The sequence below is a fragment of the Pipistrellus hanaki genome (assembly GCF_964339955.1).
Source record: "Pipistrellus hanaki genome assembly, chromosome: 11".
Taxonomy (NCBI): Eukaryota; Metazoa; Chordata; class Mammalia; order Chiroptera; family Vespertilionidae; genus Pipistrellus; species Pipistrellus hanaki.
Genome location: NC_140513.1, coordinates 16,693,055 through 16,717,443, shown reverse-complemented (window position 1 = coordinate 16,717,443; position 24,389 = coordinate 16,693,055). Strand labels below are relative to the sequence as shown.

The window sequence follows — 24,389 nt, the reverse complement described above, 5'->3', positions numbered from 1 at the left end:
CCAGGATCCTGAGGCTGGGATGATCATCCCCCATTGCAGCGTTCCTGCTTCTTCAGAGTGGCTCTCTTCATTGACCAGAGTGTGCCTGGGGGAGTAAGAACCTAGTCACAACCAAGCCGGGAGGCCCCAAACCAAAGCACCAGTTCAGCCATTCCTTCACATCCCATTGCCGAAACCAGCCACTCGGCTTCTCATTCTTCGAGAACAAAGTGAATGTTTTTCTTCCCTGTCTCATGGGTTACTGGAAGGGATGCAAAAATGTTTCATACACTCCAACCCTTTTGTCATCGGTATGCCACGTTTGGAAATCAATAACTAAATTATTGGCTGGTAAGAACATACTTCCAGACTTCAGTCAGCTGAAACTCCCCTCGCACTGTACCCTTTCCTTTGGCTCTGTGTCCAGATCCTCCTCCAGGGCATTTCAGACAGCTTTTCAAAGACTTTTATGTGCACTGGGCTCTTAAAAAATTTCTTTTAGGGGCTCCCCAGAAAGTCTTCCGCCCTGAGGAGTACCCCCTTCTCACTTGTTTTCAATGAGATGAGCACAGGACCCTCGTCACTACACAGAGAGCAGCGTCCCTGTGGGTGGGGAAGCTCGGGGGCGGGGGGGGGGGGGGGAGCCTTCTTTGTGGTTGGAGATGAGGGCACAATTCAGCGAGAGGTCCTGGGGATTCGCTCCTGGGCAGCAGTAAAGGCAGAAGAGTTTTTAAAACCGAAACCGGTTTGGCTCAGTGGATAGAGCATCAGCTTGCAGACTGAAAGGTCCCGGGTTCGATTCCAGTCAAGGGCATGTACCTTGGTTGTGGGCACATCCCTAGTAGAGGGTGTGCAGGAGGCAGCTGATCGATGTTTCTAACTCTCTATCCTTCTCCCTTCCTCTCTGTAAAAAATCAATAAAATATATTTTAAATAATAATAATAATAATAAATAAAGCTGTGGGCATGCATGAGAAACAAAATGCTGAATTCAAAACCTAAGTCTTCTTTTCCTCCTGCATTTATCCACCTTGTTTACCTTGGATATTTGATTATATTATTGCCTGAGAACAGGAGCAAAATGCAAATGCTTCTCCATAAGCAACACATGGAAGGCAAACGTTCATGCCTCCGGCGTGGTTGGTTTTCTGAATGTCTAACAGGATTCTCTTATGTGCATCCATGACATCTCAGTGTTGCCCCTGTGTTAAGCCAGAGCTCCTCAGTGTTCACTCAAGTACCCCTGCTGTCAAAGAAAGGGAACGCAGACAAGCAGTGTGAGATCAAGCCCTGGAGAAACCTGAAAGTCTGTGGCTTTGAAGCCTTATGTTTTCACTGGCAGGATGCACGTAGGAGGAATGTATATGCCATCAAATATGACAAGTGGTGTTGTCATATTTGATGGCATAATATAGAAATATTGGAAAAACAGTGTACAACATGTAAATAGAAATAGTAATGTGTAATCCTAATGAAATTATGTGACATGGGGTTCAGATCCAAAGCCATGTCACACTTAACAAAATACAGTTTAAAACCACAGCCATGATGAATAAATAAATACATGAATCAATAGGAACTCTGTTCTTTAGCTGTTGTTTTTTGTGTGTGTGTTTTCCCCCAGAAGGATATGAGAAAGAATCCAATGCATATTTCCACCCAAACATATTTCTCAGATTTCCTTTCCTCACTTCACTCTACTTATCACTGTCTTCAAAGCACCATCTAACACCACGCACAGTTCCTTCTCTGTGTCCCAGAGAGCTTTGACTCTCTCTTCCATGAGCTCCTTCTTTCTCAACTGGTTAGTGTGTGGATCTACTCATCCCTTCTAGCAAAGAACATCTCAGCGTCCCTCCTTTCTGTCCAGGCTCTGATCCTAGGAACAGGCAAAGACAAAATGAGGTTGAGAGTTAGGGTGGAGAAGGGAAAAATGGACCAACAGTGACAGCATATTCATTGGTGGGAAAAGGGAAAGGGCTGTCTCTAAAGATTGCCATCTTAATAATTTATATCCTGTCCTGTGGATATAAAAATAGAAATATTTTATTCCAGACTCTCTATTGATTACAGGTAAAGGTGTCATTTTGTTTGCATGTTGCTCTGTTTGGGAGATAATTAATATTGTACCTATAACTAATTATTGTATTATTGCCCTTCTTATTGATAAATCTATCCCGTGAGTGTGTTTATAGTGATAGGACATAATATTTTAATGCCAGAATGTGCTTTTTAATGTGTGATAATTAAAGAACTGACTTTTTGGAGCCCATGGAAAATTTTAAATGCCTATTCTTTTTTTTTATGACACATTTTTGTGGAAAATGTCACTGTCATTGTGTGAGCCCATGTACGTCCATGACAAATATTGGTTGGCCTCTTAAGGAAACTCAAGATCTTTGTGCCAAACCGTGAAATGTTCAAAATGAACACAATGAAAATCAAGCATTGCATTTTGCTTCAGAGCCTTTTTTAGTTAAGTGTCAGCCATGAGTAGGTTGTATCTTATTACACAAGCAGACGGAGCAATATCATGGCTGGTTTTTTAAAAATAGTTCAAACATCAGTTACTGTGTGTGCGTTGTCATTGGTGTCATATTATACAAAGTCTCTGTGACTAGATGAAGACAACCAAATTAGACTTTTCATTTAGTAGCATTTGTTTCACAGGTATGTATATCAGGTTTCTTCTGTACCAAAGTCTTTGAGATAGGTGCTGGTGGGGAGGGACAATCATAGAGAGATGTCAAGCGAAATAACTAGACTTCAAGGATCTTAAAAAATCTGTGGAGCTAATCAGACATTCCCATAAATAATTATACTCCTGATTAGATGTATAATAAAGAGTGTTAAGTGTCTTCAGAGAGGTTTAGAAGATGTGTCCAAAGAAACTGAAGAGAAGGATGCCTTAGAGATGGGAGGATCAAAGATAGCACGTGGATGGACAAGTCCCATTTGAATGCATATTAGGAAGAAACTCAAAAGAAGAACATATCAAGAGAAGGGAATCTTACCAAAAGCAGGAAACGTTTAGGTGTGGAATGGCATTATTTGGTTGTGCTAGATGGAAAGGGAGCAGTAGAGCATGCGAGTGGACAGATATTTGGGGTCTTTTTAGCACAGCTGGGGGACTTGCAGTTTTTCAGAAAGAGGTAAGGACTCCAAGGCATGATAAGCAGAGACATGAGTCAGGACTCCCGGAGATGGCAGTGGAGACGGGATGAAGGCAGTCCAGGCAGAGGGACAGCGGTGATGGAAGGAGGCAGCGTGTCGTGGGAATGGTGAGGAGTCTTGTTAAGGCTAGAGTGGAGTGGGTGGGACTGCAAGTCAAGCCTAGAAAGGGGGTTTGCAGATAAATTCTGAAGGGAATTAATTTTATGCCAAGTTTAGAAGCGTGGTGTTTATCCTCTACAGACAAAGGAACCAACAGAGGGTTTATGGGTAAGGTAACTGGGAGGATAGAGCATAAGCCAGCAGGGGTCCGCAGGCTTTTTCTAGCTCTTGTTTGAGAAACCGAGATTGCAAATATTTCAGACTTTGTGGAGCACATAAGACCTCTATCACGTAGTCTTTGATATTATTTCCTTTCCCTTTCCTTCTTTCCTTCCTTTCTTTTTTTTCCTTCCTTCCCTCCTTCCTTTCTTTCTTCTTTCCTTTTTTCTTTCCTTCCTTCCTTCCTTTCTTCCTTTCTTCCTTCCTTCTTTTCCTCCTTCCTTTCTTCTTTCATTCCTTCCTTCCTTCCTTTTACTATCTTCTAATAATATTAAAACAATCCCATACTCCTCTGGGCAACAAAAACTAGCCTCAACTACCTTGGGCCCTCTGGCCTTGACCAGCATAAGTGGCAGATAAGATGGAAACAAGGATATTGTGCAGCGAGCACAGGAGGGTCCGGCCTAGGAGTGATCCGGCAGTGATGAGGAGGTGCACCGGGACAGGTCTGAAATGCAATTAGTGACTCTCAACAATTGTTTGGCTGTTGGGTAATTAGGAAGAAAAGGACAAACAAATGGGGAGCAATATCGAGCTTGGGAGACTCGGTGGTACTGGTATTATTTGTCACAAAGACTCTGGGGGAGTTTGGAAGGAAGAAGAAGGGCTTAGTTTTGAAGCTGCAGGGAGGTTGATGTACCCACAGGTCACTCAGGGAAAGGGTGCGTGGAGAGAGGTGGCGCTGTGGGTCTAAGGCCCAGGTTCCTCACATTCAGAATGTGTGCCTCTGAGGTACCAGATTTGAAAGGATGGAGCGTCACCTGAGGCTGGAGGACAAGAAAGAGCTTGTCCGTAGGAACCCCACACTGGCCGCAGTGGGTTTGGGGTGAGTTGGAGAAGGTGAGGTCAGAGCAGGAAGACCAGAGAGGAAGCTCACGCAGTAACCCAGGGAAGAGGGAATCGTGTCTCGGCGTGGGGGTAGTGGCCGTGGAACCGAAAAAGGTGACGGATGAGAAAGATGGTGTGGGGTGGAATCACGAGGACTTGGCGGTGGGCAGATGGAAGAAGAAAGAGGTGCCTTCTGCGATCCTCGTCCTCAGATTCCAGTGGCCTGGGATGACACGGCCTCGATCTTGCACTTTGTCCAGCTCTTGTGTGAGAAACCTAGTTATACATACGTATCGTCTTACTGCTTTGGTAGCTTTTCAACTTTGCAAATAACCCTACTTTGTAGCACAGAGGAGGACAGCCACATCCATCCCACCTGCGAAAACCTTTACGTACTCTCCGTTAACCGTAAGGAGAAATGTAGAAGAAGCCGCGGAACGCTTGATGAAAGGGTTAAAAAAGATATGAGATTCTGGAACTAGGGCACATCTTAACCAAGGCCTTTAAAGCTGTCTCTAAGCTGAGGGTGAGCTGTCCGTCACGGTGAACTCGCATGTCTCCAGCTTCACTGGAACTTTTGGCATTGGATCTAAGCAGATGCTCCTTAGAAGGGTCAGCGCCAAGGAGAGATGGGGCCTCTGGACCCCTGTCCTCCCAGGGCCTTAAGCTGCTGTGCTAAACACACGTGTAACCAACCGCCTCTGTCCGCACCGCGTATGCACGCTAACACTCACTCTAACGTGGCCGTTAGACTAGACAGGGCCCAGCACCTTTCTCTTTTTTTTGTCTGTTTGGCAATTAACCAGTCACTGGCTTTTTTTGTTGTAACATGCACTTCCTTTCTCTTGTTTTCCATTCAAGCTATGTACGCCATGGAAATTAATGTGGAGAAAGACACACACACAGGAGAGACCAAGATTCTCTCTGCATCCACCATTGGCCCAGAGGGGGTCCACCCGAGAGGAGTCAAAGTCTATGAGGATGGTACCAAAGTAGTGTATGAGGTGCGCTCGGCGGGCGCCGTGGTAGAAAACGGAGTGCACAGACTCAGCTCCAAGGACGTAGAAGAGCTCATTCAGAAGGCGGGGCAGTCCAGCCTCAGAGGCGGGCACGGGTCTGAGAGGACTGCGGGTGCAGATGGGAGCCTCGGCCACCCCAAGGACCACGTGCTCTGCAAGGAGGCCAAGTTAGAGATGGTCCATAAGTCTAGGAAAGACCGTCCCTCCGGGAACCCGGGGCAACAGGCCCGGGCCCCCGGCTCGGAAGGGCAGCAGGCGCACTTGGATCAGCCCGTCACCATGATTTTCATGGGCTACCAAAACATTGAGGACGAAGAGGAGACCAAAAAGGTGCTAGGCTACGACGAGACCATCAAGGCCGAGCTGGTCCTCATCGACGAAGACGACGAGAAGTCCCTGAGGGAGAAGACCGTGACGGACGTGTCCACCATCGACGGCAATGCGGCGGAGCTGGTGTCTGGGAGGCCCATCTCAGACACCACAGAGCCCTCGTCCCCGGAAGGGAAGGAAGAGAGCCTGGCCACGGAGCCAGCCGCAGGTACCCAAAAGAAAAAGCGCTGTCAGTGCTGTGTTGTCATGTGACCGCTTCTCTCTTCCCCCCCCCTTCACAACCCCCCCCCCCCCCCCCCGCTTTCTTCGGGGCGGCCACGGGACTCCCCACCACTTACCCAGACCTCACTGTACCACTCACTCACTGCAATACTGTGACCTGGAAGCCAGCGCCTGCCCGCCTGCAGTCGGATCGCTTTGCTCTCTCTTCTTTCTTCCACCCTCTCGTGTTTTCTCCAGCTTCCTCGCCCTCAGAGACAGCGTGCATGTGTGTGCTTCCTCCTTTCCAAGAACTTGCTTTTCCTCTGAGCCTTTCCCTGTGTCTTCAAGAGTGAACCAGTTCCTTCCTGCTCCGTTGGGATGGACTCTTCACAGCAAGCGAGTTCCATAGTAGCCTTAATCCACGCGACTGGGACCAGCCCCGGTGGCCCCGGGGTGCATTCTGTGGTGTGTTCCCCTCCTGTGCCACAGGGCCGCATCGCCGGGGTCTCCCCGGCCTCCCTTGCTGTGGACCTGTGCTTTTATACTTTGTGTGGCAAACCGCTGCTGGCTCTCGCCGGTCTCTAGTGTAGCCAAAAGTGGACCTCGCTTACTCTGTCCATCGAGGGCGATGCTTTTTGCTGCCTTACGTAAGCTTCCAGATGACAGAGCCGCGCATCTCTGGCTCTCCTCCTGTTACACCTGATATGAAGCTGATGTGAAAGCAAAGAACCCAGGGCTTGTCTCAGCTGGAACGTGGGGACTGGTTTCCCTAGCCCGCCCACCAGCAGCTGTCCCTCATTCACGGCTTCCCTGGAGAACGCTTTGTATAAGAAGCACCATTTTTTTTTTTTTTTTTTCTAAGGACATGAAACAGACATTGTTGTCAGCATCGGTAGTGATCTCCCAGCGCGGGCGAGAGCACTGGCCTTGCTTCTGTTCTCTCGGAACAACGTACATTTTTATATTGCGTTCTTTTCCACGGATGTTTTTCTGATCATGTTCATCTCTTTTTCAACGATGGGATCATTCTGAGGCGTATCTCTGCAGTGGCTGTATTTCTAGAACAAGTCTTTCTGACCCACAGTGGCGGGCTGGGATGGTCCCACTTCACTGCGGATGGTGCTGTAACCGATACCTGTCCATCTCACCTGCCCAGTTGATTCCAGAGCCTTACTTCCGGTCTCTTTTCCCACAAGAAAGAGAATGTTTCCCATAATGTGAGCATGTAGGTGTAGCCACCCCTCAAAAACAATTTAAAATGTAAAAAAAAAAAAAAAAAAAAAAGTAAAAGATTAAGAAAGACCTGTCTTAAGCACATGACGTGCTTAAATTCCTCCCACACACACTGGTTGGTTGAGTGGCACATAGCCGAGCTTCTTAAAGCATGTTTCCTAAACTTCTGGGGATTCCAGAACATCAAAGAACAATTTCTTAAATAAAATGTCGGCACTCCCCCCCAAAGCAAACAGCCACACATTTAGTAAAACCAAAGGGAAGCAATTTAATAACATAATCATATAGTAATAAAATAAAGGTGTAAATGTTAACTGATTTTTAGTAACAGATATATCTTAACTTTAAGTTATTTGCCCAAATGTTAATAGCATTGTTACAAATCATTCACAATATTATCCATGTTCTATAGAATGTAGTTTCAAAAACACATGCACTGGGCATACTGCATCAAGCCTAACTTCTGTGAAAAGTAGAGGAGAAAAAAATACGGTAACCAAATTTGCCCTAACTATTTGCTTTCTCAGTGCTGAGTCGAGTCGTATTTTTAATTTCTTGGTTTGAAATTATATGCATTCTAATCAAATAGAGAATAATATTTTTATCGTTCAACATTAATTTGTTCTCTAATACTATACAGAGTGAGTCATTTTATCACTGATATGTAAACAAAACAAGTGGAAGAAGGAGAAAATAAAGGAGCTAAGTTCTGCTTTCTGAGAAGATTTCATCCATGGCTTGGTTTTGAGCAGCTGAGGGAATTATCTCTAAATCTCAGCTTCACTCAAGCAGCTGAAATTGACTAAAACTGTTCTGTTATCTGGAAATAATACCCGGTTTTGCTGCCTATAAATCTCACTCAGCTTCCTGCTCCTCAGTAAATGGTCACTGAGGCATCATTTAAATGATAAATAAAATGACATGCCAGATAAACCCACTTGTATGAAAGAGTGTTGGACAATCTATTATTTCAACAATTTGTTTAGGAAAGAAAACGCTGAAAGTTTACCATTGTTTATCTTTTTTTATTTTAATTCCCTTGGGAATTAAAACTATTCGATGTGAGTTTTTATTTATTCCCTTCCCCCAATTTCTTTACAATATGAATTTTTAAAAGCACAGTTAGTGAGTAGAATGGGGGAACTTAGAACCCTTGGGCTTGCTGGCTGATACTCAGAATCTGAGTCGTCTTGGACAGAGAATTCCCTGAAATGACCTGCCCTTCCTTCCATAAATGAACTAGTTTCTCATGAAGACACTGATCTGTACCTCTCACTACAACGCTGTACAGAAGACTGAAAGACTAATGATAACCTGCACTCTCATTCACCTGTTATTATTATAGGGATTAGCAGGCTCTATGAATTAGAGTGCTCTCTATGTTTAGTGTACAGCTGATCATGTAATGGTTTTCAGAGTAAGGTGTGTTGCTTTTATTCAAATGATTTGTGGCCACAGTGAATGCAGGAGTGTTTGAACGTGGCATATATATATATATATATATATATATATATATATATATATTGCATATTTTGGATCCTTTTCCTATTTTAAGGGGGGATTCAGGCTCAGCAGGTACTTCTGTGGGATGAGAGCTACAGTCCCACCTACAGCAACAAATAGCTACCCTTCCTAAGGAAGATATCCAGTTGTGAGTGTGAACAGTCTGCCTCCCCTGCGGTCATTGGCATTCTCTGTGATTGACTACATCAGCGGTCCGCAGACCACTGATGGTCCATGAGGTCCGAAAGATTAGCGAACGTTGAACTACATAATCAGACTAATTAGAACATCAGTAATGAAGCCATAGAACCATGGTCTTTTTTTGAGCTAATGGTTAGTTGGACTTTCTTAGAAATCATATAATTAATTCCCTCATAAATGGAAAGAGGAAGAGAAGGGGTATTTCATTTGTTTATAAATAGATTTTCAGTGGCATCGAATTAAAGATCCTTTAATGGTTAAAATGATAAGTTTAAGCTTACATACCCTGAAAAATCTCGGTGACTTGTTTCACATATCCTTGACTTGTTTGTTTGTTTGTGTCATGTGAAATAGAACAAACTACAGGGAATTGTTGTTTACCCATTCCTCTTTTACTCAACAGTATATTAATTCCTTATATAAGCAAACATTAGTTGGCTCTAATGTACAGTGATGTCACAATATTGGGAGTAGAGAGGGTGAGAGGCTAGGGAATTAGTCCCCTTCTGGCCAAACCCCAAACGTGGTTTTCTTCAGTCTCCTGAGCAACCTACAATTATTCAAAGACTCTCAGGAAATTCAAGCAAATTCTAGCGTTCATCTGATTTGGCTTTTTCTGAACTGTTGATAGACATGTATCTGTTTCAAATCCTCATATATTCCATCTTCCTGGTGATAACTGTGTTTTTCCTGCATGCAAGTAGAATATTTTATTTTGGATAGGGTCAAGTTTTTATAGAAAGGGGGGAAGCTATATCTCGGGAGCAAAACATAGAGGCGAAGTGTGAAACAGCCTATTTCTCTTCACTTCTGCAGAATTCCATTCTGAGGGACCACAGAATACCCTTGGCAATGACTATTTATATCATTCCAGTGAACGAACCGGTAGCAAGAGAGGAGGAGGGGATATGGTGATAGAGGCAAAAATTGAACCACCAAAACAGTGCTTCCTTTTTAAAAGCATTTTCCTGCCAATTTAAAGCATAGACGAAAAGAAGGAAACTTGACTTTGGGTGGTGAACATAATATAATATACAGGTGATATATTATGGAATTGCATACCTGAAACCTATGTAATTTTATTAACCAATGACACCCCAGTAAATCCAATTAAAAAATAATAAAGCACAGATGAACTTAGTCAAAGTATGCCCAGAGGACTTTTTTGTTTGTTTTTACTTAAATCTAGAGGTTCAGCTGCCTCTGTTTGTCACTAGACCTCCCTGTGGAGTTAAATTAACCAGAGGCCCCGCCCCGTTCCTTATGGAAATATTCTCATCTCCCTCCGTGTTGCTTTGTTAACAATAAACCCCAAGGCGAGCAGCTTTATGTTGTATTTTGCAACACGTGCATTTGTTATTTAAACCACAGATTCACCGCATAGCTGATACCTAAGTGTCAGAAACGTTGTAATTGTGCAAACTTTTAGAAGCTCCTCAATGTACTACACCAGGTGCATGGAACTCCACTGACTAGGATAGAACCCGAGAGACTCTCTGTCCTGAGGGCTAATGCCACCAGCAGGTGCATGGACTTACAGCATAAATCACAGAGCAGCTCAATATCATGAGCAAGATGGGGTGTTGGAGTCCTGCGGCCAGTACACCTTCATTGCATAGCTCCCTTCTTCTCTTATCAAGAAGGAAAAGTTAGTCTTTTCTGAGAGGTACAGTGCAGTGATGTGTCTGTACTTGCATAGCTTCGGCAAACTCCATAATAAAATCTCCTATCTAACAAAAAACAAAAACAGAATACTTATTATTCAAATGTAGAAAAGGAAAGAATAAAGATGACATCCTGAAAGTTTCAAAGGGCAATTTTACCAGGGAACCCTAGACCAGCCTCGCCCCCCACCCTTGACCTTCATATGACTTACATCGGCCTCCGCTTCCCTCTCCATCCCAGTCTAACAGAAGGTCAGACTGTAGTGCAAAAAAACAAACAAACAAACACACACACACACACACACACCATAAGAAAAACCAAAAGCTGCTTTCTACGTGAAAGTATAACATGACACTTTGGGGGACCGCAGATTTTCTGCATCTAAGATCTGGACAGCCTTAACTTTTGTAAAAACAACAACAACAACAATTTTTCAATGCTCTCTTTTACAAAGCAGGAAACCAAAATGTTTCCTGGAATGAATGACTTTTTTATATTTTGTGACTCTTTTCTAAGTTTCTACAGGTTGAGGTGTGAATGGTCATCTTCTCCCCCTACTGCCTCTTGCTAGTCACCTGGGGCTCCTTTTTTGCAAGTCGCTGCATTCTTAGCAAAAGAAAAGTATCTATCTCGGGTACTACACAGTTCTCTGTAGACGTCAGGCAGTCCTCCTAGTGTGGGAGAACAGAGATACAGAAAGAAGAGAATTACAGGGTGGCTTTCTTCTTATTTTCCTATGGTTAATGTACTGTACGGTATACATGTTTACAGATTGTATCTGCCTTGTGATGTTAACTAAATGAATGACAAAAAAAGAAAAAGAGTTCTGATGTGCCATTTGAAAGTTTGCCTTAGCATTGCTGTTTATGTTCTCCTTTTCTGTCCTTTTAAGAAAAGAAAAACAAAAAAAACAAAAAACGCAGGTTGTATTCCAAAGCTGTATTAACACAACATTCTCTTCCCATCCCTGCTCAGCCCTCTGCAGAGCTTCGAAATCCATCCCAGGAGCCTAGGGGCAGAGCCTTACAGGTCTGGCCCAGGGGGAAGAAAGTGGGCATAGCTTGGGCATTGCCTTGGACCATCTACCTACCAAACGTTCTGTGTTTTCATCTTGGCCTGCCAAATCACATTCTGACATTCCTGGGGTGGGGCCATGTGACCTGCAGCCCTTCCCACTGCGAAGGGGGTGCACCTGTGCCCTCCCCCCACCCCCCGGTCTGGGAGCATATTTTTTAACATAATTGGCATAGCTTTGAAAAAAGCAAGAGAGATGGACTCAAATGGTGTGACTGGGTCATTACTGATAGGTGTGCCCATTCATGATAGTCTAAGATGAGTCACGTGATATTGGGTGGAAGTAATGAGTGGCTATAGAAATGGAATATTTTACAGTTATGTATTTTTTTAAAGAAAAAGTATTTTTATAGTGAATTCTATACGCATTCTGAAGCTTGAGTTTGAAAACACCCTTGATTGACTGAGTTGTTTCTCCATTCCATTAGAGTAACTTTCCAGTGAGCTCCTTGGGGGTGTGAGCAAGGGCTGTGCCCTGCCCTCGCACCACCACTGCACGAAGTCCAGTTTTTCCAAACAGACCGAGGTTGTAAGACCAAACTTTCTGTAACTGTAATTAGAAAGACTGTTGAATGGCTTGAGAGCTCTCTGGGCTCCATCTTTAAATATATTTTTTGTTGATTTCAGAGAGGAAGGGAGACGAGGAGAGAGATATAGAAACATTAGTGATGAGATATTGACTGCCTCCTATATGCCCCATACTGGGGATCGAGCCCACAACCAGGGCATGTGCCCTCGACAGGAATCGAACTCAGGACCTTTCAGTCCACAGACCAACACTCTGTCCACTGAGTCAAATCAGCTATGACTGGGCTCCATCTTTAAAAATAATATATAATAATTTTTTGGAAGGAGGTAGCTATTCTATATAATAAAAGGCTAATATGCAAATTGTCCCCTCAACCAGGAGTTCCACCCAGAGTTGGACCAGAGCAGGGGCAGGCAAACCACCCATGGCCCCTCCCCCTGGCTGGCCCCGCCTTGGCTAGTGGCTGTGGCAGGCAGCTGGGGGAAGGGAGGCCCTGGCCAGCAGCCGATAGGGACCCTACCCATGCACCAATTTCATGCACTGGGACTCTAGTTTTAAATATAAGTCCAACTCTGTCACATATTTAAGGAGTAACTACTACATTGAGGTTAAGAGATCACTCACTATACTGTATTTGAGTCATAGGTGTGAAAAGGTGAGTCAGAAACATTTGGCTCTTAGTCTGTACATAAATGTATAAGCCAACAATATAAGCTTACCAGATATTACCGGCCTTGTAAATATCAATGGGGCTGCATCATATTTTCAGAGCTAAGTAGAGATGAGAAAGAATTGCCTTCATCCATCCATAAATAAGATTCTGAATTTTCAGTGTTCTTGGATCCCCACACCCACCCCACCTCCAGTTTGCTGCCAAATTCCTGAGTTCTGGTGGCATTCACACTCAGTTTCATGAGCTTCACCTGCCCCATTCCTCTGGCCAACAGGGTGGGACAAGCTTCCCTCCTCTCATCACTCCTGTCAGACTCTCTGGCCAGATTGGGTCCTTTCCCGCATCAGCCCTATTTCTACTTCCTAAAAGACCAAGATCCTTTTCCCAACAAGGCAAGGTCATAAGCACCTTCCCTTTCAAGAAAACCAACCCCTCCGATTCCATGCAAATTATTTTCATTATCACCAGGATCCCTCCAGAGGGTTCAAGTCAAGCCCAGCAGGGAACATTAGTGTCATGGAGACAATTTCCAAAAATGAAAGAACTATGCAACTGCCTGAAGGTGCTAGGGAAGAGCCAGTGAACTCTAGTTTCTTATTTCCACAGCACCTCTTGGTTTTGAGATGAGGTGGGCAGGGCAGACCTTGGTTTTGCAATGACAAGTCTTTATCTGCAAAGAGACCACTGGGCAATGCCTGACCCCAACTATTCTGTGTGTGGCTCCAACTCCAATTTCTCGATATTCTATTCTGGCCAGTGGAAAGAGTTCTTGTTCTTTGTCGGGTTCTGGAACATTCTTTCCTCCTCTCAAGCTCCTGACTTTGTAGAGTTGAAATCATACAGGGGTTCCAGAAAATGTTGTGTCTGATGCAGCTTTCTGGTGAATGTAGGTTGTGTTGATGGAATTTTCAGCTTTAGCAGCAGCTCACCGGGGTGAGTGGCATCTCTGTACATATATCCATTCTGTGGTTGGTTGGGGGGTGGGCGGGAGCCTGTCGTGCTTTTCCTGACGTAGACTTGCTGGGCTAGCTGCTGTACTTTGTAACCTGAAGTGTACTTTGACTGTTCTGTTTCCTCCAGATGAAAAAGCAAAAACTGACGTTAGAAATAACACTGCCAGCGACAGCCAACGCTGTGCCTGTAGCTTCTCTCTGTTCCTCTGTACAGTGTTAATAGACAATAAACTGCCTTTTTACTGCATCGACCTCTGTGTCTGGGCCCCGATTCTTTTCCTCTTCACCTGCCACGAGTGGACGCCGGGCCAGACTGCGTGGGGATCGCCTTCGACCGCTCACTCAAAACCAAACACTAACCAAACTTGAGCGTGCTTCAGAATCACCTAGGGATACCTGCTAAGCTTGTGGAAACGTACTCACACCTCTGGTAGTCAGTCTCAGAGTCTTAGGTTGGGGCCCCGTAACCTGAGTTTTTAATAATGTCTCCAGGTGATTCTGATCCATGTGGTACCTGGCCCATCCCTAGATTTGTGTGTCCCCCCAGTGGAATCCCCATGGCCTGCCTGTTCCAGCTGGTCTCCACACTAACTAATCCCATCTCCCACACTTCCTCTCTCTCACCCGCTCTCACATGTCTTTCTCCACACCTGTCATCTTTTCCCCTGTTCCTTCCCAGCCCCCAGCAGCACCATTGAATGTGATCCCCCAGGTGAAATGCAGACTGCCGAGGAGGCTAGGTGGTAAGCTCTCATCCAGTGTGGCCTCCTAAACAGGAGCATCTGAAGATGCCTGGGACTTGGCTATTCTTCTTTACTGGTATAGCCTCTTGACCTGGACTAGGGTCAGCAAACATTTTCTGTAAATGGCCAGGTAGTATTTGGGGCTTTGTGGGCCAGATGAATTCTGTCACAACAACTCCGCTCTTCCAGACAGCAGCCACACATTCTACAGAAACAAATGACCGTGATTATGTTCCAACAAACTTTATTGACTACCACAGCCTTTGGGCAGGATTTGGCCTTCAGGCTTGTAGTTTGATGACCCCTGGCCCTCAGCAAGGCCTGGCACATTGTAGGTATTCAATAAAAAGGTTAAAAGCTATTGCATGAAAGAATGAACAAAGGGCAGATGTGAAATCACCTATAAAAATGTCACAGAACGTTGTCTTTGAAGATACGGAGTAAATGAAATCCTTTGGGGCATTCTTATGTGGTTGCGTTCCATGGTGGAGTGTCTTGTTATGTCTTTATGCCTAGAAGGGGACTTTAAAGACTGAGACTTGAATCTTGCCTTATAGACTGCTCAAACTGCCAAGCTGGTATCAGTAAGAGTTCCAACCCGTAGAAAGTTGAGGAAGTACAAGGTCATCTTGTCCTTGTCAGAGGGCTGGGGGTACCAGAACTGGGTGGTCTCTAGGCTTCTGAGCATCAGTTCAGGTTTTGTCTGATCCATCCTACACAGTGAGCAGCAGAGCTTTCTTTTAATTATACACTTTGTTCCTTGAAATATTCTTTATTGTGTGGATATGTAGACTGGAACCATAATAGCACATTGTGCACCTCACAGCTTCGGGCATACCAACAGTGACACATCAAGGAGCCTATAAAAAACTGTGTGCTCACATCCATCCCCAGTGTTGTTGCAGAGTTAAAGGAAATGATATTTATGCAAAGCACTATGTAAGCTGGAAGTGGATAGCAAACCTTAGTTTTCTTGTGATGAGAAAGTGGTGTATATCCCAGAACCAAAGGTCTCAACTGTCCCAAATGTAAATATTGTAGGTTATTCAGGTGTGTTTCAGAGCCAGTATAAAAGGGGAAGCTTTCCCTCCCTTGAGTTGGTGACTGCTTTGTATTACATTGAACTGTATGAAATTGCTGTATTATAGACTGATAATATTGACAATGTTATATAATTCAAACTAATAATTCAATTCCAGGTTTCATTTGCCATGATGGAGGGAAAAAGCTTACAAGATGAAACCTAACTCTAGCAGGAGGAATTGAGATGAAAAAATAAGAACTTTGGGAGGGCATATAGTTCAGTAGTACTAATGAACAACTCGGCATTTCCCCTGGGTGGGTGGGATTTCCTTTAATCCTACATCAATTCAATGAGGTAAACATTGCTGTTTTTCTTCTTTACACATGAGGAAGTGAGTTACAGAAACAGTCAGTTCCTTGCCCAATGTAGCAACGCTAAAAATTAGGGAGTGGCGGGAACAAGTTTTGAGCTCAACTATCTTCGTTTCCTTCCACACAGAAGTCTCTGTGTCGTGATAGTGGTGTGTGGGAATGCAACTTAGATACAGAAAGAGTTGGGTAACAGAACCATCTGTGGGGGGTGGGGAGGGGGAAGACAAAATGTCACTGGTTCTTATTTTGCACCTTTACCTGCTCAAGCAAATGCTCTGTAATAACACCGCCCTCTGGAGTTTGGGAGGTGTCTCTGCCGAATTTCCTTCCCAGAGAAAAAGCAGAGGGTGAAATCGCCCTTTGTTCTCTTATCTGTTAATTAGGAATCCTGTTCTTCTGCTTGATAGTGTTTCCTTCCTCATTCATTAAAAGGATTTACAAAATTGCCCAAACAGCACTGTCAAGTCTAGGAGTGGCATGCCCATCTCTGAATGAGCAAAGGTGGTTTTGTTGCTGTTGCTGATGATAGTATTGCTCTTATTTCGCCCACGTCCTAACAGCTAAGAGTAACAGTGCCCTATGGCATTATGCACGTGCCTTTTTATCTAGGCTGTATCACCTCTGCCTATGGCCACCAATAGGACACACTGGCTCCCCAACAGCCCAGCTCCTCTTCTGCTTTTCCCAAACCAACCCTGTCAAATCCTCCACTTCATGGACAACACACAAAAGCAAAGAATTTCTTTTAGAAGTTAAGGATACAAGACTTCAGAGATCTTTAGTGCAGAAGTCATAAAATGGTTGCCTTCAGGCTGGGTCCGGCCTACAGTTATGATAGTTTTGCCTGCATAGTGTTTTAAAAATCATTTTTAATTCATTGTCAATAATCTATGTTAATAAAAGGGTAAAGAAGTGTGTCGAGAAGTCTTTCTGGACAAAGCCATGGTGGCGAGGCCAAGGCAAAGGGGGTTAGGGTGATCAGGCCAGGAAGGGAGGGCAGTTGGGGATGATCAGGCCAGCAGGCAGAGTGGTTAGGGGTGATCAAGCAGACAGGCAGGTGAGTGGTTAGGAGCCACCAGTTCTGGATTGTGAGGGGGTTGTTGGACTGCCAGTTTAGGCCCAATCCCACAGGGTTTTAGATTGGAGAGGATGCAGGCCAGGCTGAGAGACACACACACTCTCATGCATGAATTTCATTCACCGGGCCACTAGTACAGTAATAAATTAAGAGAATTCCCATTCTAAAAAGTATGGATTTCTAGCTCCCCTTGACATTTAAGAGGCTCTGTAACAATGGGCCTGTTTTCCTGGCTGACAAGTACCTGGAGCTGGTAGTGGCTGCCCCTCTAGAGAAGCTGTACTCTCTTATTCGCCATCTCCACCATCACCAGTTCCCATTGCCTTCCTCCTGGCCACCGTCCTTTGTTTATATCACCTGCCTGGCCCCTGTTGGCATTTGAGTGTGTTACCCCTAATCCAGCACAATCCACTCATTTTATGGCTGGGTCAAATGAGTCCAAGGTGAACATGAGACTTAGCCATAACAAGATAATAGTAAAGCCAGAACTAGAGGTGACGTGTCCTTAACTCCCTTGGAAGAATGAGGCTTGACCCTGGGTTAGGATTTGAAGCTGATAGAAGCATTTTAAATTTTTAACTGGCTATACGCAGAAAGCCAATATCAGAATCTGGTGCTCTGGCTTTTTAAAAGACAAGCCCACATGACGTGTGGCGACAGATTATCATAGGCTCATGAGATCACTTAAAGCGTAAGAAAAGGAAACCTTTTTCTGCAGCCATGTATAGTGTATAGATTATTCTGCTCTGTGTTTCTTAGGCAAAATGTCCAATGCAAGTGTTTTTATTTTAATATGTTTTATTGATTTTACACAGAGAGGAATTGAGAGGGATAGAGAGTTAGAAACGTCGATGAGAGAGGTACATCGACCAGCTGCCTCTTGCACACCCCCTACTGGGGATGTGCCCACAACCAAGGTACATGCCCTTGACCGGAATCGAACCCGGGACCTTTCAGTCCGCAGGCTGAAGCTCTATCCACTGAGCCAAACCGTTTTCGGCCAATGCAAGTGTTTTTAGAACTATGTGGTATCATGTGCTTCATGGTAAAATTTTCATTCCTAGAAAAATAAACAAACTCTTTGTAGTCAACAGTTGAATAGTTCTGGAGGCTTCATATTTCTTCTTAGGCAAAGCACAAAAGGCAAATCCCACGTGTGCTTAAATTTCAATGTGATCTTCTCTCCCCTCCAAATCCTGAGTCTTTGATTGGTCTCCTGAGGTCATGTGGTTAAAGAATAGTAATATCCTCTAACAACCACTTCCTTATCTTGCTAAGAAGAAAGATCTGCAGGAAGTTGGACAGTTCAGAGAATTGATGAAACAGGAATCTTTCTTCCCAAGGCTTGTCATCTGAAACCAATGTGATCTAGTGTTTCTAGTGTTTTCTTTTTTAAAATGTGTAACTAAACTAATCAAATTTAAGATGATAATTGTATTTCCCTACTTCCTCCCTCCTTCCTCCAATTCCAAGTAACTGAATATTGACAGCAGGAGCAGTGGACCTAATATTTTTCAGGCTAGAGGTCCAAGGTCAGTCCAAGGACAAGGAGATACCGTAAATTCTGCAGTCAGTGGGACCCGTCCATACTATCAGAATACGTCTCAAATTTCCTTTCTTTGGGAGCTTATTTCAAACCAGAGAACACCGACAGTTTGGCAGTTTCTTCATTCCCTGAAATCTGACCACATCCTAACTATACTCAGAGACCCAAGGTGAGATTCTGTCAAATACCTCCACTCCGTTTTTCCTAAACTTTGACATTTGGGTATCACCTTAATTAGTTTTGTCCTGTGTGTATGCCACCTGTGGGCCATTAGTTGATATTTTAACCACTTCTTTAACTTAAGTTTATTTAAAAATAAAAAATAAAAATTATAGTCCTATCCCAAATAGGTAGCACACACCACAAACATAAACTGTCAAAATAAGTACAAATCAACATTATTATCAATTTCTAGCTCTCAGCAGTTGCCTAAGAATACATAAAATTACCTACACCAGCTATTGAAGGAGGGAAGTAGGGGCTGGGAGGAGGGGGGAAAGTGTGTGCTTGGGGGCGGGGGGGGGGGGGGTAATGAGAGATATCTGTAATACTATCAACAGTAAAAAATACATTTAAAAATAAATAAAGTAGGGAAAGCAGGGTTAGAGAAATGTCACAAATGCACTTTTTTCTCTTTGATATAATCATATAGTATGAAAGAGAACCAAAATGAGAATAGCTTTCTCACCATGTGATTCAGTATTATTCAATGCCATACTCATTCCCTAACATTTGGGAAACTCTGCCCTGCCTTGTTGTATTCCTTTAAAACACCCCCCCCCCCCCCCCCCCCCAGTCTTCATTTTGAAGATTGTGGTGAGATATACAAAGTGACTTGCTCAAAGTGACAGGAAGCAAGAGCAGAAACAACTGAGCTGGGATCCAACCCCTGACGGGGTGACTTCAGGTTGTTTCCGTTACACCAGGTGCCTGTCCCGCTGCTCCTCTCATGAGGAATGCACTGAGTACGTCAGCAGCCAACTTAAACTCTCCAGGAAAGATCTCTATCATTTACACAAACAGAAGGGACAGCTGTTCCGGCTGCAGCTGCCTCTGGCATAAGCAGTTTTTCACTGATGGAGGCCAGTCTAATTGGGCTCCTGCCTTACTTGAGCGAAGTTCGTCAGGTGATCCGATGTGAGTTTCCAGATAGAAGGGGAAAGTGATGTAATTACTATGCAGGAACTTGATGGGCTGGAGGGCTGGTCCACTGTAACCTGCCTCCAGCTTCAGTACGTCTTCTGAGCTCCAGCACGTGGGCTCCTGCTCGGAAGACGTGGTTAACTCTTGAAGAGTCAGGATGTAGTCAATGCAACCTGTAAAACTGGCTCAGCACTAGAGAATAGACAGAGCGTAAAGGGGAAAGAACCACTCGGGGACACCTCAAGGTCTCTATTCTTTTCTATGGAATGCGCCTATCTTTCACATGAGGTATAGCCACACCGATAGGCTGAGTTGAGCTTCTCAAAAAGCCCAGGAGTTCTCCAAGGAAGCACCACGCCAGAGCGCTCTGGTTCTCGTTTCTTGCTTGTTGCATATAAAATCTGGGACATTTCGTTCAAAATATAATTATACGAGGGCCCCGCCCAGGGATTCTGATTTAATTGGTGTGGGTGAGGCCTGGGGCATTTATTAAATGGCTCCCAGCGATCCCGATGGGCAGCCAGGGTTAGAAACAACAGCAGGGAAGAGCCTAGACTAGGCAGGCATGGTCCTAGGGGAGAAGTCCAGCTGGAATCCTTGTCTCAACTCTGCAAACAACAAAGTAGGCTTTGGCGTCAGAATGGAAATCAAATCCCATGTCTGTCATTGGCCAGCTGGGCAATCTTGGACAATTGGTTTCAACCCACCAAACCTCAGTCTCCTCTTCTGTAAAATGAGACTAATACTTCGATCGCAAGATTCCTGTTAGGAATGTTTTAAATGTCCTCTCTGCTTTCCTTACAATAGAAAAGCTTGAGGCATTTTATGGGGAGGAGGGAGAAATGCAGTAGAAAAGAAAATAAGAGAGAAATCAGGTCAAGAGAAAGATAGCACGAAACCAGAGGACACAGTATAGCATAGATTTCTGATTGTTTATTTCTCTCTTTTCTTTGTTTGGGCAATTCAGTTTGTAAGATGTAGAACATAATACTACTTTATCAACCAAACCACCAAACTCTAAGTTCTTAGATGTGAAAACAACAAAACATGAGATTGCAGAAACAGCATGTTAGGATTAGGGTCTTTTACATTATTATTTTTTTAATCCTCTCTGACTTTTGATATGGCCAGACTCATGTTTTTATTTTTTATTTTATTTTCTCTTATTGAGGTATAATTGACAAACAACATTGCATTAGTTTCAGGTGTACAACATAATGACTATACACACACACACACACACACACATTGTGAAATGAGTAGCACAATTAGTCTAGTTAACATCTGTCACCATAAATTTTTTCTTGGGATGAAAACTTTAAAGATTTACTCTCTTAGCAACTTTCAAATATGCAATATGGTATTATTAACTCTAGTCGCCAAGCTGTACATTACATCCCCATGACATTTATTCTATAACTGGGAGTTTATGCCTTTACATTATTTTTATTTGAACTGTATAAGCAGTGCCTTAAAAGAATATACTTTTTAAAATATTTTTGCAGAGCAATGCTTCTGGGACTTGGACATGTGTGTGAAACGTTTGCCACTCTTGTTAAAATGCAGGTTTGGGTTCAGTATGTCTGGGGTGGGGCTCAAGGTTCTGCATTTCTAACAGGCTCCCAGGTCATCTGGTGCTGCGGTCTGCTGGCCACTTCGTGAGCAGCAGGTGGGGTGGAGGCCCACCAGTATTTCCAGGGCAGCATCCTGTTCTGATTATCCACTTGGGCAATCCATCTCCCAAATCAAGCAGCTTAGAGCAAAGTAATGACCTGTTGTTGTTACTATTATCTCTCCCAGTTCAGCGAGGCCACTGTTCAGCAAACCTCGGCTCGTGAGCCACATGCGGCTCTTTGGCCCCTTGAGTGTGGCTCTTCCACAAAATACCACGGCCTGGGCGAGTCTATTTTGAAGAATTGGCGTAAGAAGTTTAAGTTAAAAAGATTAGGCTCTCAAAAGAAATTTCAATCGTTGTACCGTTGATATTTGGCTCTGTTGACTACAGAGTTTGCCGACCAATAGGGCCCCGCCCCAGAGGTTCTGATTTAATTGGTGTGGGTGAGGCCTACGGTATTTATTAAATGGCTCCCAGTGATCCTGATGGGCAGCCAGGGTTAGAAACAACAGCAGGGAAGAGCCTTGACTAGGGAGGCATGGTCCTAGGGGAGAAGTCCAGCCGGAATCCTTGTCTTGCTCCGGGTCGCCCATGGATTGGTCATCAGAGAGCAGCTGGGGTGGAGTCAGCTGGTGTCTGGTATTTGATGCTGTGTCCACTGCGTCCTCACCTGGGGCTGTCCGTCAGAACCTCCCCCTGCCCGCTCCGTGTGGCAAGGGACTCTTCACAGCCCAGCAGCTGGGTCCCAAGAGCAGGCGTCCCAAGAGAGAGCCAGGTAGAAGTGTGGCCTTTTCTAGTCTCACCTCCAAAGTCACACAGGGTCACTTCTGCACATTCTATTCGGTAGATGTGACTTGTGACTATACTAGTAGTTACCCAGGTGATAAAGCAAACTTGAAAGTTGCTGAAGGGCTAGATTTTAGTAGTTTTACCACATTCACAAATACACACACACACACACACACACATATATATATATTCAATACGTACTTTTCAATGAAAAAAAAAACCCACAAAACTCTGTCTAGTAATTCCCATGCCCATCATTATACTTTGTGCCTCAGTTTCCACATCTTGTAAAACAATTTTCTTCCTAGAGATCTGAAAGTGAAATGAGGGGACCTACGTGAATGAGCCCAGCCAAGTGTCTGTGGCTCAGTAACTGTCGTTTGTTGTTGAGTAAGAACCAAGGGGAAGGAGTTGGCACATTTTACTCCCAAGGAGCATGCCGTCATCACCAACGTGGGGCAGGAACTGTTCTGAGTGAGTAGGCCAAAGGACTGTATGTCTGCACATCAAACTATGGTGTGTGCGAGCATCAAAATTAAACAAGAAGCATTTCATTTAGGCCCGCCCAGATACAAGGGCAGGGCAGTGGCTCCGTGTCTTGAAGAGAGACGTGTCAGAGACTGTGCAGACCTGTCTAACCCCCTGAGGGCCTTCTTCAGGAAGCTCTGACGGGCAGGTGGCTGAGGCCGGTGGACCAGGGAAAACGGACAGGCTGTGTTTCCAGGCGTGGTTCCGAGGTGTTGTGGCGGGCTCTGTGGCGTTTTTCTCAGCAGGCAGGAGGGTGTGTGAGTATCTGCCTGGGTATCCGTCTCCAGGACCAGACAATAAGATTCACAAAGCAGGGACGTGCCTTTGTCTCTCGGAGTCCCAGTGCAATAGGCCAGCACAGAGCTTGGCACACAGAAGGGGTTAATACAAATTAATAGGGTGGGTGGGTGATGGATGGATGGATGGATGGATGAATGGATGGATGAATTGGAAAGAGGTGGGCCCTGGAATCTGTTGTTCTAGAAACCTCCCTCAGGATGGACCTCTTTGTTTGCTCAGATTCCACTGTGGCTCCAGGGATTTGGTCCCCGAAAGACCCTAGGAGGTGGGAGGCCTGGATCTACTGGAAAACCTCCCTCTTAACTTCCATTAAATGGAAACTGAAGTTGGAATTTCAGGGGGAAATGAAAGACAAGGGTGGCTATTTTGATTATTTTGCTCTCTCATTTCTAAGCAGCTCTCTCCGCTTCCTGTTTATACCCTAATGGAGCAAAAGTGATCAGATTGCTAAGGGGAAGGGTTTCTCTGGGGATTTCTAGCCAGATCGGCAACAGGAAGTAAGACTCTGCCAAGACAGAAGTTGGACATTCAGGCAATCTTACAGGTTTGGCCATGCCCCTATGGGCTGAGCACTGAAGGTTTCCGAAGGAACCTCCAGGTCCATCCTGCCTTCGGGGACTACCGCTTCTGCCCAGCTCCCAGTCCCCATCCTGGGGACCTCCGGTGGAGTCAGCGGGAAGGAACTGGGAGGGGTGCCCCAGGAGTGCCCCAGGGGTGCAGATGGGATTGTCAGGGCCCCCTGGGCAGCGGCATTTCCCTTCCAGACACCTAGCCGGGAAGGCTGGCCCGGGCAGAGTCAGCATGTCCTCTAGGCACAGCAGCATCCCAGATCTCAGGGAGGGACCCTAGACCCGGTTCCTGTCCTCACTGCAGATGTGTGGAGCTTGACGCAGACAGAGGGACCCTTGGGGAATGAGGGGCGAAGAGGAAACAGTGACAGGAAAGCAGCTGAGCAGCGTCAGGCTACAAGACCTCTTTGAGATCTTAAAGTGCAAGACCGTCTGATCTGATAGTTCTTCCCTGTGCCCCCTACACATCATACACACCTACACATATACCACACACATGAACACACATGCGTGCACACACACACGTGTACATGTATGCACACACCTCCCAGGTGGGCTCTGTGAAGATGAGACATTTCAGCTGACTCCTGAAGAATGACAAAAGTGTCCTTGCTGAGATTATTGTGGGAAGAAGGGAGAGTAATGGCAAAGGCTTGTGCAAGGGTTCCGTGGTCACCTGGGGGCGGCCCACCACCACTGGTCCTCACTGGTCCGTCCTGGGATGCCTGTGCTCAGGCCCCCACAGCCTCTTCAGGGCTGAAGTCTGCGTGACTTCCAAGCCAAGCGTGGGGACAAGTACCCTGGCCGAAGCTGGGAGCCCCTGGACTCAGATCAACTCCTCTACATATACCACAACTTGGACCTGCACTCCCCTGCCCTCCCCTCTCCTCTCTGTCCCTGCCCTTCCCACCTGAGAGCAGCCCCCCTGGAGCTCCTGGAGGAGAGTGTGACCGAGCCCAGGAGGCCTGGCTTAAGTTCTCTAATGAACTTTGGCTTTTGCAAA

The 24,389-nt window shown here is 45.1% G+C and overlaps 1 protein-coding gene across 6 annotated transcripts in view; it reads left to right on the top strand.

Annotated features, from left to right (window-relative positions):
- The window catches only part of PALM2AKAP2 (PALM2 and AKAP2 fusion), a 345,927-nt gene that overhangs the window by 190,277 nt on the left and 131,261 nt on the right, over positions 1–24,389 (top strand). For 4 of the 6 annotated variants that reach the window (XM_084899296.1, XM_084899292.1, XM_084899295.1 and 1 more), the window contains one exon: positions 5,161–5,856. The exons of the other annotated variants lie outside the window; for them this stretch is intronic. In XM_084899296.1, coding sequence (XP_084755422.1) covers positions 5,161–5,856 — 696 coding nt within the window. The remainder of the gene's footprint in view (positions 1–5,160; positions 5,857–24,389) is intronic. 6 annotated transcript variants of the gene reach the window in all.